Source organism: Stylophora pistillata, chromosome 5, assembly GCF_964205215.1.
Source record: "Stylophora pistillata chromosome 5, jaStyPist1.2, whole genome shotgun sequence".
Lineage (NCBI taxonomy): Eukaryota > Metazoa > Cnidaria > Anthozoa > Scleractinia > Pocilloporidae > Stylophora > Stylophora pistillata.
The window spans coordinates 32382206-32396760 of record NC_142523.1 but is presented as its reverse complement, the minus strand read 5'-3'; the positions used below and the strand labels follow the sequence as shown (position 1 = coordinate 32396760).

At 40.3% G+C, this 14555-nt stretch overlaps 2 protein-coding genes across 2 annotated transcripts; both read right to left on the bottom strand.

Moving 5' to 3' along the window:
• Positions 1-5797: 5797 nt before the first annotated feature.
• On the bottom strand, positions 5798-8751 carry LOC148731498 (uncharacterized). Its single transcript, XM_088761110.1, has one exon. The coding sequence runs from the start codon at positions 7988-7990 to the stop codon at positions 6644-6646; it is 1347 nt and encodes a 448-aa protein (XP_088617236.1). The 5' UTR covers positions 7991-8751; the 3' UTR covers positions 5798-6643.
• Positions 8752-9804: 1053 nt separating this feature from the next.
• LOC111343557 (endosomal/lysosomal proton channel TMEM175-like) lies at positions 9805-12647 on the bottom strand. Its single transcript, XM_022950740.2, has one exon. The coding sequence runs from the start codon at positions 12480-12482 to the stop codon at positions 11025-11027; it is 1458 nt and encodes a 485-aa protein (XP_022806475.1). The 5' UTR covers positions 12483-12647; the 3' UTR covers positions 9805-11024.
• Between the last annotated feature and the right edge of the window lie 1908 nt (positions 12648-14555).

Here is a 14555-nt window from a genome sequence, read left to right as displayed (position 1 = left end):
TGTTCTCTTGTGATTCAGCAAAAAGGCTATGACTGTCCAGTTGGTCTGCGAGCAGGGTCTTGTGCAGGACTCGCGTATTTCCGCCAGCGGGAAGATTTAAAGCGAGTCGGGGAGAGGTTTTCCGAGGGTCTGGCACTAATCATCAATGCTAGACCCGTTGCTGCTGTTTCGCCGGCTAATGTTTATCATGGCCTCATACCTTTCCGGGTGAAAAGAAACGCTCGCGTCGAAGTACTAAGGATTGGGTCCTGCTCGAAGGCTATTGTCTAGTAGGCTCCATAGTTATCTGACGCTGATATATTAGAGAGATTTAATTAGCATAGCGTTTCCGTAAAAGTGAACGGCAAGAGTGACCACGTGACCTTGTTGTTCCCGCCATTTTGTCACGTTTGCCGGTTACGCTTTGCCGTTTCTACGTGAACGTAACCTGTTTCGCGTTTGCCGTGTACGTAAGATTTTCATCACTTATTCTCTCACAGAGTAGAAGGTAATTACCGGAAAAAGGGCACAAAAGCTATTCCTTGTAAGCCATACAAAGATATCAGTCTTTGCCTTTCTGTATTAGACCTCAGAAACAGATCAGACGAAATCGATTTCGTCTTACGTTTTCGAACAAAAACAACTTGTAGTCGGGCAGGAACCAACCCATAAAGAAGACTTTTGTAATCGTTAAAAATCACTGCGAGTTATCACAACCGCAAGGTAAAATAAGATATAAGTCTCACAGGACTTATATACAGCAATTATTTTGTAAAAGTTTTAAATTATGAGCTTCAGTATAAAACTGAGATATATGAGATTCAGTATTAAACTGACAGTGGTTTTACTAAATTTTGTTCTTCCGCCACTTCACCGGCCATTTTACTATATCAGAGTAGTGGAAAGCGCAGAATAACGCCAGGGTACTGCACTGAAAGACGGGGCAAAAGTACGGACGAAAAGCGAGGAAAGGAAAATAGGCGCGTTGAACGATCCAAATTGTTTTTCGTTTGAACTTCTGAGGATGAATATCACGCGTATTTTCAGAAGTTGTACCGTGCAACCTATATACTTGTGCAAGTGTTAAACATATAATATGCGTTGACATTTGCGAGCTGCATCGTGCATGAACAATGAGCAAAATTTCCTTTCTTACAGTGTGTTAAACCATTGAATCAGGGATTTATTATTCTAATACGGATTATTTCATTTTCTAAAATTTCAGCTATATAACCATTAGTCGTCAAAGAAAAATAATCGAAAAAAATTTTCTCTCAAACGTAAGGGAAAGAAGTTAACCGTCAGCCGAAATTTTTACCGTAAATCTGCCACCACCTATTGAGGAGGGTGGCAAAGGGTTTATGCGTGACGCGTGATGAGCGGCATCTAGTAAAACAGGACTGGACTGGATTTGTAAAACAAGGACTGGACTGGATTAGTAAAACGCGGACTAGATTAGTAAAACATGGATTAGTAAAACATGGATTAGTAAAACATGGATTGGTAAAATGAACGCTAAATAGGGCGAGCTACATTTTATCTTACTTTTAGTAGTATTTTATCTTACTTTTTTACTCTTACTTTTCATCCAAATTATTTCACACAAAATAGACAGTTTCATTTAAATACTGATGTTGTCTTTGCCCACCAGCAGGTGGTTTCAATCAAAAACAACATTCCTTTACCATTGTTTTATTTGAGTGGAAAATGACAGTTGTGAAATAGACTGTGCTGACAAAAAACTACAAGCGACTAAAACGTGACGCTTGAGTAACCGTACACGACAGAAACGTGACCCTAGACGGCCCAGAGTAACCGTTACCTTCCTTGATTTCCTTCGCTAAGATTATGCAGTGCATGGAGTATTCTAAAATTTGATAAACCTTACTTTTGCTGCTATGAATCTTACATTTATTAGAGGTCAGAAAGCTTTCTCAGTGTTTCATACAAATTGGGAACATATCAGTTTACCTTGCGGTCAAGGTCAACTTTCCATAATTTGGAATGTACAATGTGACTGGCTAGGATCACAGGGGGCCCAGACAAGCGACAAGTCTGGTTGTTTATTCGAAATATAAAGGAATGTATGGGAGAATATCTAAGAGTCTTATTATCGTAAACTTATATCATGAAATGTCTCAGTTAAATCTCAAAATAAATGTAAACCTACCTCACTTGCTGTGTATTGTCGTTTCTGTTGCTCTAAATGGCGAATTTGAGCGATTGGTGGGTCGACTGTTACTGGGTCCCCTCTGCTAGGATTGGGAAAGGAATGTTAATTTCGGTGGAGCGGGCGGTTGCGGTTGTGGCGTTTTTATTCTCGGTCAAGATGGCAACCTTAAAGAACCAGGCTTTAGTTACGTCAATGAGGTGGCCCAACGGCCTCATCGTTATAGTTATCGTTATAGTTATCGTTATAGTTATCGTTATAGTTATCGTTATAGTTATCGTTATAGTTATCGTTATAGTTATCGTTATAGTTATCGTTATAGTTATCGTTATAGTTATCTTGATAGTTATCGTTATAGTTATCGTTATAGTTATCTTGATAGTTATCGTTATAGTTTTTTTCTGAATATTTTGCAATCGACTGATTTGGTCGACCATATGAAACGATTGTAGAAGACTAAAATATTTAACAATTATTCCATGAGCACGCGTTGGATATGAGATGTTAGATAGCCAACGAGGCGCTACGCGCCTCGTTGGCTATAATCATCTCATATCCAATTAGTGCGAGTGGAATAATTGTTTTATCAAAATGTTAAATTAAATTATTAAATTTTTAGCTCCCTTTTAATTTTAAGCTGACACGTACGCTTGCCATATTTGTAGATTATGGTATATTGGCTGACATACCATAATGGCTAAGCCAATGAAAAGTCTCGAATTGCATTATCCAATTATCTAGTTTTAAATAATACTGGTTATGTTTTGAAAAGATTCGCTGAGGTGGTCCGAACTTTAAGAAGTGTGGAAGTTACGGTTATGTAGTGTTTGACTTAAAACGCCAAACTGAAAAATCAACTACAAAATCTTTCTAGTTGAAAACAAACAGTCCCTGTTTTACTAGGTGCCGTGATGAGTGCCAAACTTTGTACGTGACGCGTGAAAGTTACTTAAAAATAAACGTGACTTATGAATACCTGAATGCATGTGACGCGTGATTTATCGCCTGAGGTATGCGTGATTCGTGAATCATTTGTTTTAGGTCGTGAAATTTCATTTTCCTGAGGTTTTTCCAACAATAACTGATTCCAAACGGTCTGAAACGTGTGCCCGTTGGCGTCAATGGAATATCCGTCACAGTCAAAGATCAGAACTTGACAAGTCATCATCTCTGACAGGCTTGCGCAGCCGGTTTCGTAACAGTCTGTGACCTTTGAGATCTGCTCTTGCTGTTTATCGCTGCAGCAGGGAAAACGAATTCGAAATTCTGTCCTCAGCGGCGACCGTAAACGTCAAGATTCTTGTCTCTTTCTTTCTTTGCGAGTCCAGGGGATCAGCAGCTACGCAAGCTATTCATAAGGAGAAGTTTGATCGGATGGTCATTTTTGAGCGGAACAGTCACCAAGTTTTGTGATTACTACACACCGCTTTGTGATAAGGCTCGAAGCATGTGCTTATCTACTGATGGATATCTTCTTTTAGCACACAACAAAAGGAATCACCAAAGTCAAAATGGCAAATCAGGAGGTGACAGAGTACGCTATGACTGGCTAATGTAGGGCAAGCAAGTTCCGGCATACAGACAGTTGCCCCACTTTCAGACGGGAAAATAGCTTTCACCGACCAGACAAGGCGTCAAGTAATGCACCTTGACAGAAACGGCACTCTTACAGTCACTGCTGGTACCGGAGATGAAGGAAACAAGAACGGTTCTGATAGCTGTGCAGCCATTGGTCAGCTGATGGGCTTATGCACCGAGGGCGACAATATTTTCCTGACGGATGCCCAAATAAGGCACAGTTAACCTGGTGACGACGGTCACTGGCCATGGGACAATTACAGTTTTTGGAAAATCTTGGAAAACTCTACGGTGCCTTTTCTGTACACCTTAAAAACAGACCGACTAAAAAGCACGCAATCGAGGAGACCCACAAGATGGTGAAAGATGTTTCTGCCTAAATCAAATCCACAGTTTCGGGTGTGCAGGAAATTCGAAATTCAAACAAAGTAACGAATGGGCCACAAGGCACAGTAGAATTTAAAAAACGGCAAAGTTTGTGCATCTTGTGGAGAAGGGGCTCGACAAACTAAGGTTAAACGTAATTTGGTTATATCAACTAAGTTGAAATTGTAAATTGGCCACCGTAACGAATAAAAAAGCTGACGTTTCGAGCGTTAGCCCTTCGTCAGTAGCAGAGGTCAACCCTACCTACAAAATTGAGCCAGAAGTCTGCTTAACTTTGCAAGTGGAGTCTCAAAATGCTGTAAGTCATCTTAACATCCTTCTTATACAGTTCTTGAGTACGCCAGGGATTTCGGTGACACAATGCACGAATCGCTCTCAATGGTCAGCCTATTACTTTACCCACCGACACTCGTACTATCCAGTACCTGAGAACAGCATCTCCCTCCAAGACATTCCGAAAATGTCCCCAATGCCTCCGAAGGAAATGTCTCAAGCGGATCAAACCCTAATGCGGGAATGGGCCCAAAAACATGGTAAGGCCGTGTGGCAACGAACAGTAAGACAGTGCACTACGAAACATAATGCAGGTACTCTTCCCTTGAATATGTACGAAAAAGACTTACCTATAGGGAGATGAGGAAGCTTTGAAAACGCCCATCAAGATTTGGAATATGACTCTGACTCTGAAGAGGAAGAAAGAGAATCAGCAGAAGATCAAAGAGAAGACTCCCTCGACCTCAATGCGATCAACTTTTTATTACGTACTCGGTCTGGCAGAGTTATTTCTTTGTCACATTGAGCTCTAGCTTCGTGCCAATAGACCAATACCTTTTTGAACGATCCTCAGCTGCTACACTTTTGTGTCTGTGATTTCGGTCGCCGGTTTTAGGATTTTATCCGCACGTCCACCTGTCGTGATTTGTACAACGTCGTCAAGAAATAGAAGAACACGTTATTAAGATTGGCATGTTTCAAGGCGTGCCGCCTACTGTGTACTACAACGGAAGTAGTTTCACATTACCACGAGAGAAAAAATTGTTAGCAGTCAAGACTACTGATCTTCAGTCATCAATAATCTTTGTAAGCGAGAGAGTTTGTTGTTCTAATTAAATCAGTTTACGACACATCAAACCTGGTCACTATTCGCTTTTGGACCAGGTTCACTTTACTACAATACCACTGTAATATACAGCAAATGGTGTCGCACAAAGTAACTGGTTGAACTCATCGCCTGATAAACACTGGAAGCAGCTGAAACAATGCGATCTACATCTCAATTGACTACATCGTGCAACAAACATTTTATTATTGCAGTATTTGCTGTGATGAATCGTGAACCACAGCATCTTTCTGGGCATATGAATATGGTCTCTTGGCTCCTTTATGTTAATGACAGCAGATAAGGTAAGAGCTTCGATTGCTTTATGTTGAATTTCGTGATTCGTGAAATTTTATTCAAACTGTGCGTGACGCGTGAATTTTGTTAAAATTTGTGCGTGAAACGGGATCATACCTCCCCCCCCCCCCCCCGCTTTGCCACCCTTATTGAGACCTTCAACAATGGGCAATTCACACCAGAGATTTACGAAACCGGAAAGGTAAGCGGGGCGGGCCAGGCCACAAAGCAAAACAGAGGTATTTTAGCATGGTCTCGTTAGCAAAATAATAAAGTACCTGTTCTGATTTAGCACCTTAGATTTAATTGTTTATTTCCAATAAATATTTCCTGTATAGCTAGAGGGCATATACATTTGGCACAAGGCCATTTCATCGCGGATAATTAAAGGGCTGTGTATTAATACGAGGTCCAACTCAAATCGCAGTTTTACACTGGCATTGGCCTTAAAGACTCTCTTTAAGAGGGTTGATTAAATCAAATAAACGTACTTTTACTGTAAGCTCTCGGCCCTCTTGACACTGTTCAAAAACATAAGTGATCAGAAAAATAGCTTGAACTAACTTAGGAAGACGGCTTTGCTTACGCGGTTGTGTTAATCAACAGCTAAATTTTGCTTAGATAGCCGGCATTATATTTAGTGACAAAGACAAAAAATAAAAAATTTCTTGATTCCACATGCATCGCTCACAGCTAAAGAAACTGTGGAGGTACTATATGCAAGATAATTTGCTTTTATCAACCGGGTTGATAATGTAAATTGCCACCATAAAGAGTTTCAAAGGCAGACGTTTCGAGCGACAGCCCCTCGTCAGCGAATGACTTTACATCATCAAATCAGGTGATTAAACCAAATACAATCCAAACCCTAGAAGACCGGATAGCTGGTCATTGAAGTCTCTTGGCGTAGGACTATTATTAATAAGAAAAGTACCTAGTAGCACTCCTATTACAGAATGCCAGTGTTCTATCTTCAAATGACTGCAATTACTTAGGCATACAATTCGAAAAGAAAAATGTATAGTAAGCGTCTGAAAGTACTCGCTAATTTGTTGACAACGCTATAATTAATTATTGAGCCGCATTGAAATTGATATTGCACCCGTTTCTAGTACCATTTCTTTTACTGTTATCTACGTAAAAGGCTTAAGGTGATATCTTTTCTGCAGATCGACGAGATCTAAATGTTCCCCTTTGTATTTATCAATCAATCCTTCTATAGATGCCGTCGAAAGTGTATTCAAATAAAGAGATTTGGACGCTCTGTTTCTGACAGGTTTTTGTCGAAGTGTCTTTGATGTGTAAATTGGTGGCAAAATCCACTTTTCTTCATTGCGTACATCATTAAAAGCCATCTTTCCCGACGCTTCTCCATTAATAGTCTTGTTATGAGCTTTTTTATGGCAGTTTCGTTGCGGCTCGAGTGTTGAATTCCGTTTAAGAAAATCAATGTAATTGTCGCGATCCCTGTGAGTGTTGATCGTCGAACTTGGAGGCTTCGATGCATCGAATCTGGAAAACGGCTTTTGCGATTTGCAATTACAACAATACAATGTATCCACATTACGTTGTGTGTTTATCAAAAGATCTTCCAACGATTTGTCGTGTTTGGGTGTGCTCTTATCCTGTGTCCAAAACGGTGAATAAAAAGTCTTGGGAACTACGCATCGTTTTAAGCCCGAATGTTTCAGTCCAAAAGAAGCATCGTCCAATTTCTTGAAATCTTTTGTGTATGGCTTTTTACACTTGGTTCCACCGGTTGTGTTCATTGTGTCCTCGCTCCCGCGCGATAATAATTTCCCTTCATTGAGTGCTGGTTTTTCATTAAAATTGCTTCTAATGTAAGTGTTCCCCTCGTAGTTTTGTTTGAAATCCTCCCTTGAAACGGTTTCTGTGGTATTCGAGAGAATATCAGCTTTGCTGTTTGTTGTAACGTGACTTTTATCGAGACCACTCTTTGACAAAGTCATTCTGTCAGCCAGTTCCGTTTGGCTTTGTGATATGACATGTTTAGACAATTCTTTTGCATTTTTGGACAAAGTCCTTAAGTCTGTGTCCTCATCGTTCGCTTTATCTTCATTTGCGCGGGTATTTGTATATTCGGAAGTAAGTGTACAACGCTTAATACTGTTTTCTTTAGAATACACTTGATTCTCCTCGTTTACAACTCCATCACCCGAGAACGTATTCTGAGCCTGGTCATATGACCTTCCCTCAAGACCTTCGTCATTTGGCTGCAAAAACGACAAAGTTGGCGTTTCTACTGAAAAATGCCAATCTTTTTTAAAACTGCTATCTCCCTTCCATATTCCACTTGTATCCCCAGGTATCGAGAAGCCGTCTTCAAAAGCGTCAATGAAATCGAAATTTATATCCTCATCGAAGAACGTATTTACAGGCTGTTCCAGAAAATCTTCGCCGTCTCCATATAATATTGGGCTTGAACATAGCGACCCGGGGTCGAAGATCGAGTTTTCCATTTGTTAAACTATCCTTGCAATATCCCGTGCCTTGATCCTTTTAAAGCTAGTTGTGATTTACAACACAAGGGAATTTTTCCTTTTCGTATTAAGAAAGCCATCAGCTGCCGCAGTCGTCATGGAGACAAAGGGACAATTAATTTCGCAGCGCGAATTTAACAATAGCGATAAATTTTCTGATTGTTATAAACTTGAAATTGCCCCGCGGGGTATCTATACTTTACCTGTCTTGTTTGAGTTTTTCATTATAAATTATAAATGAATTTTTAGAAATTCCATTTTCCCAATGCGGTCGAAATTGTTCTGACAACAATACAATTTTTAACTCAACGCTTTTCTTTTCAGTAGAGCTGGCCCAGTGAGTCCATGTTTTTTTTGTTTTTGTTTTGTTTTTTGTTTTTCTTTTTTTAATAAAGTTTTATTTCAAATTTGACTTCCTTCTCAAATATTCATCGGCATTATTTGACGTCTTGCATCTCATTTTGAAATACAGTTGATCAATTGATATTAAAAGTGGGTCTAAGCCATTATTGTTGGCTAAATGAGCTGTTTATATAAATTACACGCCTGCTTCGGTTTTCATCGAGAGCTGAAAAAATGATTTGCACGTTAAAGTGTTTGAAAAAATTATGTTTAAAAGTTTTCCTGATTTTGTAAAGTATTCTCTTAGGCCGATACCTTCAACGGAGCGGTGACTGGACAGAAAAATAAGACGAAAATACATAGTGTTCATGATTCCCAGATTGGTAGAAAGTTCAGTTGAGCAGATGAACCGGCCAGCTATTGTTGTGCCTGTCAAAAAAAGTAAAAAAAATGTTCAGCTGTATTGATAGAAAAGACAAAATCAAAGTCAAGCTTCTTTGAAAAAAAAAAAAAAAAAAACTAAAAAAAAATTGCAGCGACTGACACCGTTCGCCTTAAATATTATGAAAATCCTCTTTCCGGTTATGTATTCTCTATATAATATTGCCTATCAATAACCAGAAACAAAGCCAGTAGTGATTCTGTTAACAAGACCAGTTGGCTCCTTTATCAATCATTTATTAATTTATTAATTTATTAATCCTTTATCAATCAGTAGTAACCCTACTGATAGGGTTTACGAATTTAAGAAACAACAAAAAATTTTTATTCTAAATGCAAAAACCCAGATAAAAGTACCACTAAAGGAGGATGGCCATGTGGTCAAAAAATATATTTTATTGTCAAAAAAATTTCAAGGAAAAATGTTGAAAAAGATTGAAATGTAATGCTGCGACTAGGCTTACATGGGGTAAATTTTTCGAGCAGCGCGCCTTTGACTTAAAGTTCTCTGTGTGCCCAGGCGTTTCGATTATATATATATTTTTTTCTATGAGAGAATTGCATTGAACTAGTGATCAAGCATTCTATAATAGTTAGCTTATCGAGAATCGAATGGGGTAAGGCGATCTGTATTAATCCCATAACTCCTAGAGAATTAATATGTAACTTCTCCCTATAAAATCAACCTCGTTCCCAGCGCCTTTTCTCTCCCCCAACTAAGGGAAAAGGCCCTGGGAACGAGGTTGCCTATTCCATACATTATCAAGCAAACAGGTATGGAGCATACTCAGACATATCAGGTTAAAGTTTTCTTGATCTAGCATCAAGCTCTCCTGACAAATTTACAAGAAAATGTGTGGGAGCTAAAGGGGAGAATAGCAATCAGTTCTTGGGACTTGACGGGGTAATAAAATCGTCTCATACCTAGGTCCTACCGTGCAATGTGAAAGTGAAAGGTCTGGGTACCACACCAGTAAGCAAACACTGTCGAAAACGCAACAAAACACGTATCCTAATAAATCACCTCTTTAATAATCCAGAAATAACGTTTCCCTGCAATCACATGTACAAGTAAAAGCTCAACTTTAAGAGAACCTTTTTTCGTTAACAGGACAAAGATCCTAGCCACGAGTTTTCGGCCTCTTATTCATGCGTTTCCTGTTCCTTAGTGTAATTGAACGACAACTAAACTATTTTAGAACATAACTAGCAGAGTCGCGCAATCAAATTCATTATTCGTAAGCGTGCTCAAAATCCCGATAGTGCACGCTGATAGCGTCAGCAAATCCGACTTCGCCAGAATTTTTTTTTTCGCGCGAGCGACTATTGCTAGTGCGGGGAAAAATAATACATTTCGCGACAATAATGGATACAAACAGAAACTCGGCCTGCTAGTCCGAAAACGAAGACAATGTTTCGACCTTTCCCATGGGCTAAAGTTCTTAAATGAGGCAGAAAAACAGAAAAATAAAGGAAAAGGAGACTCGGCATCAGCGCCGTCACGATTCGCTTCAACTGATATTGTTGTCCGTTTTTCGCGTCGCATTTGATGCACAATTGCACCGGCTATGTTCTAAAACAATTGGTTCATGCTTTCAGCTGTGCACTATCGAGTTATGGAGCACGTGGGAAGTTTGGAGAGCACTCAAGAAGCTAGAGTTGCCCTCGGCTATCGCCTCGGGCAACTCGTACGCTTCTTTCGTGCTCTCGAAACTTCCCGCGTGCTCCATAACTCGATAGTGCACGCTAAAGCATGAACCAATTGTTAAGTCTACGGTTTCCGACGACACCTTCAACGGACTGTTCTCAGTAACAACTACTACCCTGGTTATCGCTGGAAGGAAAATATTAATTTCGGTCGAGAATGCCTTTTTGTGTAGCTCCTAATTGTTAAAACAGAGTATCGTGTCCTAGTAGAAAGAAAGAGAGAGACTAGCTTTCGTCAGCGGCGCGGCCAGGCTGCTGGGCAAGATTCAAAATGGCGGTATCCAAAGTCAATGTTGATCATAGATAACGACAATTCTAGAAAGTTAAGTTAATCTTTGTAGTCGGCAGATCAATTCCAAAAGTAATTTTATAACTAAACTGAAAATAAATCACGCGTGGTGAGTCACGCCAGAACAGAGTGATAACGCGTGACAGGTCACGGATGAGATCACAACGGAAGTAATCACCTACTATCATGCAATTTTCGAATAAGAGACTTTCTTGCAGGCTTCTGTTTAAGGCTCTAAACCAATCTAGGCAAGTCATCCGATTCGTTTTCATGAGTCACCAATGTCCAGTTTTCTGCCCGAATATCCAATGAGCGGTGATAGTGAACCCTTTGGCAACATGACAACGCGAGCTTTAACAAAATGAAAAGAACAGGGGTTAATCCACCAGCTATGTAATAAACATCGACTGAAAAGGAAGTGTTAGGGCCAAATGTTGCCCAAAAATACACCAGTAAGGTCATCAGAGGAATAGTTGCCAGCTTGAAGGCGAGGTACGAGTGTGCCGTACACCCCGAACGAGGATCCTCCCGCGGATTTTCTTGCAATTCCTGTTGAGTCGGACCTTTACTTATTGCGATTATAAACACTATTCCTTGGGATATGCCGGCCATGAAGACGATTAAAGCAGCCGCTTGGAGAGCGAGGCGACTATCTGGCTTGCCGCTCCCGGCATAACGATCCAGTGTAGCGTTGATCAGGGGAAAAAGCCCAAGAAAGGCCAAAGAGAAATTGTTAATAACCAGCATTATTTGGTTCAAAGTCTGGATGTAGCTGAAGAGCGAATGGTGCGTGAACCATAAAAGAGCGACAACTATAAATGTGACTGCATACGTGGAAATGTCCGGCTTTACGCTTTGCAACGTATACTGAAAACCATGGTTGTTTACTTCGGCTTCCGTCGGGAAATCTTCGACTGTAACATCCAGAATCAGCAACGTAGACACGATCGCGAATACTCCGTCACTAAAGAACTCCACTCTCTCCTTGTCGATGAAATTTCCGAACATGCGATCGAATTCCGAGTCAGTCAGAGTAATACGCGACCATTTGCGATAAGCGATACCGACAAGACGATTGATCCAAGGGGACACAGCGACAAAAGCTGCTATTACAAGCGCCAGGGGCTTCTGTGCAAAGCTGAGGAGACCAGCTAACAAGTAAAGGCTTGCTATGACGACTTTCTTCACGAGCATAATCTTCATTCTTTGCTTCATTTCATCTCGGGTGAGAGTGTCGAACTCTTGGTCCAGCAAACGTGGCTGGCGGAAAGCATACACTATCATGATCACCTCCAAGATTTCCAAAATAATGAGATTTCCGCATACCAACGCCATAGGTGCACCCTTGCTTGTGAACGTTCCTTCTAAAGCACATGTAAACGGAAGGCACGATGTGAAGAGGAGCGAAGTAAGGTTAAACCAAATCAAGAAATCATCCACCCGTGACAGGATTCGGAAGCGAAGGACATGGGACTCCCATACAGCGCAGATCATGAGAAAACCAACAATGTAGATCACAAGCTGAGGCCATTTATGTTCGAGTTGTTCTTCCAAGCTGACGTGTTCCAAGGCCCCTGCTTCTTCGAGTTTTCGCACCGGCAGAACTAAGATGGTGGCAACTATGGCGAAAACAGCGTCGTTAAAAGATTGTAGACGATTGAGATGAAAAATATCAACCTCCGCTCTTTCCATGTTGTCTGATCCGCTATACTTTTGCTATGGGTCTATGGTCGCAGGCACCCCTAAGGTAAAGACGAAACTATAGTTGTTACGATGTGTTTGCCCGCTTATAATTACGTTTCGGTCGTCTGCAAAATTATTTATGCAAGCAAAGTTGAATTTTAATGAGTTCCTTCTTTTCCGCGAAAAATCGAGTTATAAGGACGGTCACCCCAGACCCCCGCTCCAGATCCAAAATCACGCAAAGGAACTGAAACCCCACAGCATGTACTACATCCTAAATCATAACACAAATCCAATAACCTTCTGATTCACTGGAAACAGTTGGAAACGGTGGTCAGATTAATATTTATTTCCTTTAATTGTCATTATTTACATACCATTTTCGGTCTATTCACTAATTAGGTATTTATTAATTGATAGTTTAGTTGATGCAGGTCCACATCAGGACGTAATGTCTTGCCTATCCCTCAACCTGCTTTATTAAATAAACTATGATGATGATGATGATGATGATGATGAAGAATATTTCACTCTTTAACAAGACAGAAGGGCCGAAATCAGGCGGAGATGGGAAATGGAGCCCAGATTCTTAAGGCCGATCAGTTAGGGATGTCTTACCCAAACCACGGTTTAACCCAAGCCGTGGGCCTTAGGTATTCTCTACTATAGAGTTGATTTGATTAAACGGGTGGCCTTCCACAGTTAGCTTTCGGCCTGTGACTGTAATAACTATTACGAATTATTTAGCTAGTTAAGTTGGTCAGTTAGTTGTCATTTCAGTATGATTTAGTCATTCGTTTTTCATTAGAATGTTGTTACAGTTTAAATTCGAGTTCCTAAGTTATTTAGGATTGGCTTTCGTGATGAGTTTCCGAATTGCGACTGTCTTGTCTGATTTCCACGTTCATTGACATAGTTTACACAGCTCTTTTTCAAAATCTAAAGCTCGTGTGATGAATTGTCTTCTCAGTAGATGTGCTTAGTTTGTTTACTGACCTTGCTTTAGACTCACACGAAAGTTCTTCTTTTGGCTGAGGCAGTCAAAGGTTGATAATGTATGTTGATCGATTGGAAGCAGTGTCATGATTAATTACTTGTTGTTCGTTTCGAAAGTCTCGTGAAATTGTTTAGTTTAGTGCTCTAACAACAAATGTTTAATCTCCCAAGGTCAGCCCGCTGGCATGCCCACCCATATCTATCAATAATGAATACACAGGCATGTCCTTTGGAGTTTACTGAGTTTACTCAGAGGAGGGTTGGGTTGACCAGAAGATTGTAGACAGTCATAATTCCGTAGTCGGAAGTGAGTGTTCGTAGCACAGTCAATGAAAAGTATACGACACGTATTCCACGAGAATTAAAGTGTGGGAGAAATTAACCAGTCACACAGAATAAAGTAACCTTGCATGCAAGTAGAATTGTGTTCTGGAGAACCGAAAGTCTTGGTACCTTTCGCCGAGAGTGGTGTGCACGATGGCTATTTCCCCCCCGACATTTGACAGCGTAACAACTGTAAAAAGTATTCAGATATAAGTTCAGCTGTATCAAAGGTACAGTCGAACCGCCCTTTGCGACGACCTCTCGTTAGACTATCACAAAATATCAAAAGTTTGAGTCCAATCGCTATAAATGGAATCTTTCGTAAGCGACCACCTCTCGTAAACGATCGCTTTTAGAGATGCTTGTTTACAATTTCGATTGTTTTTTAAATCTCCCATAGGGGACCACTTGACCGACCTTAAATCGGCTTTATCTCTCACGGGTGGAAACTGAAAATTGTTTCAACAGATGTCGTAAAAGTGGAGCTTCCGATAGTGTTTCGCGAAATATGCGTCGGGCGGAAACTTGAACAGAATTCAAATATAGCAGCTCAGAAAATCACAACTGCCAGCAACGTTAACGAGAGATACCTCGTGAAAATTTAAAACAATTCTTGACGATTAAAAAAAAACAAAGCACTTTCTTTCCCACGGTCTCACCAAGGTGGCAAAAGATAAAAGTTTAACGAGAGATAGAATAAATTGACTGGCGGAAATCAGAGACAATGAGAACTACCATTAAAAATCACTAAAGACAGGTCAA

Excerpts from the sequence above, each read along its gene's own strand:
- LOC111343557 (XM_022950740.2), bottom strand. The coding sequence starts at position 12,482 with ATGGAAAGAGCGGAGGTTGATATTTTTCATCTCAATCGTCTACAATCT.
- LOC148731498 (XM_088761110.1), bottom strand. The coding sequence starts at position 7,990 with ATGGAAAACTCGATCTTCGACCCCGGGTCGCTATGTTCAAGCCCAATA.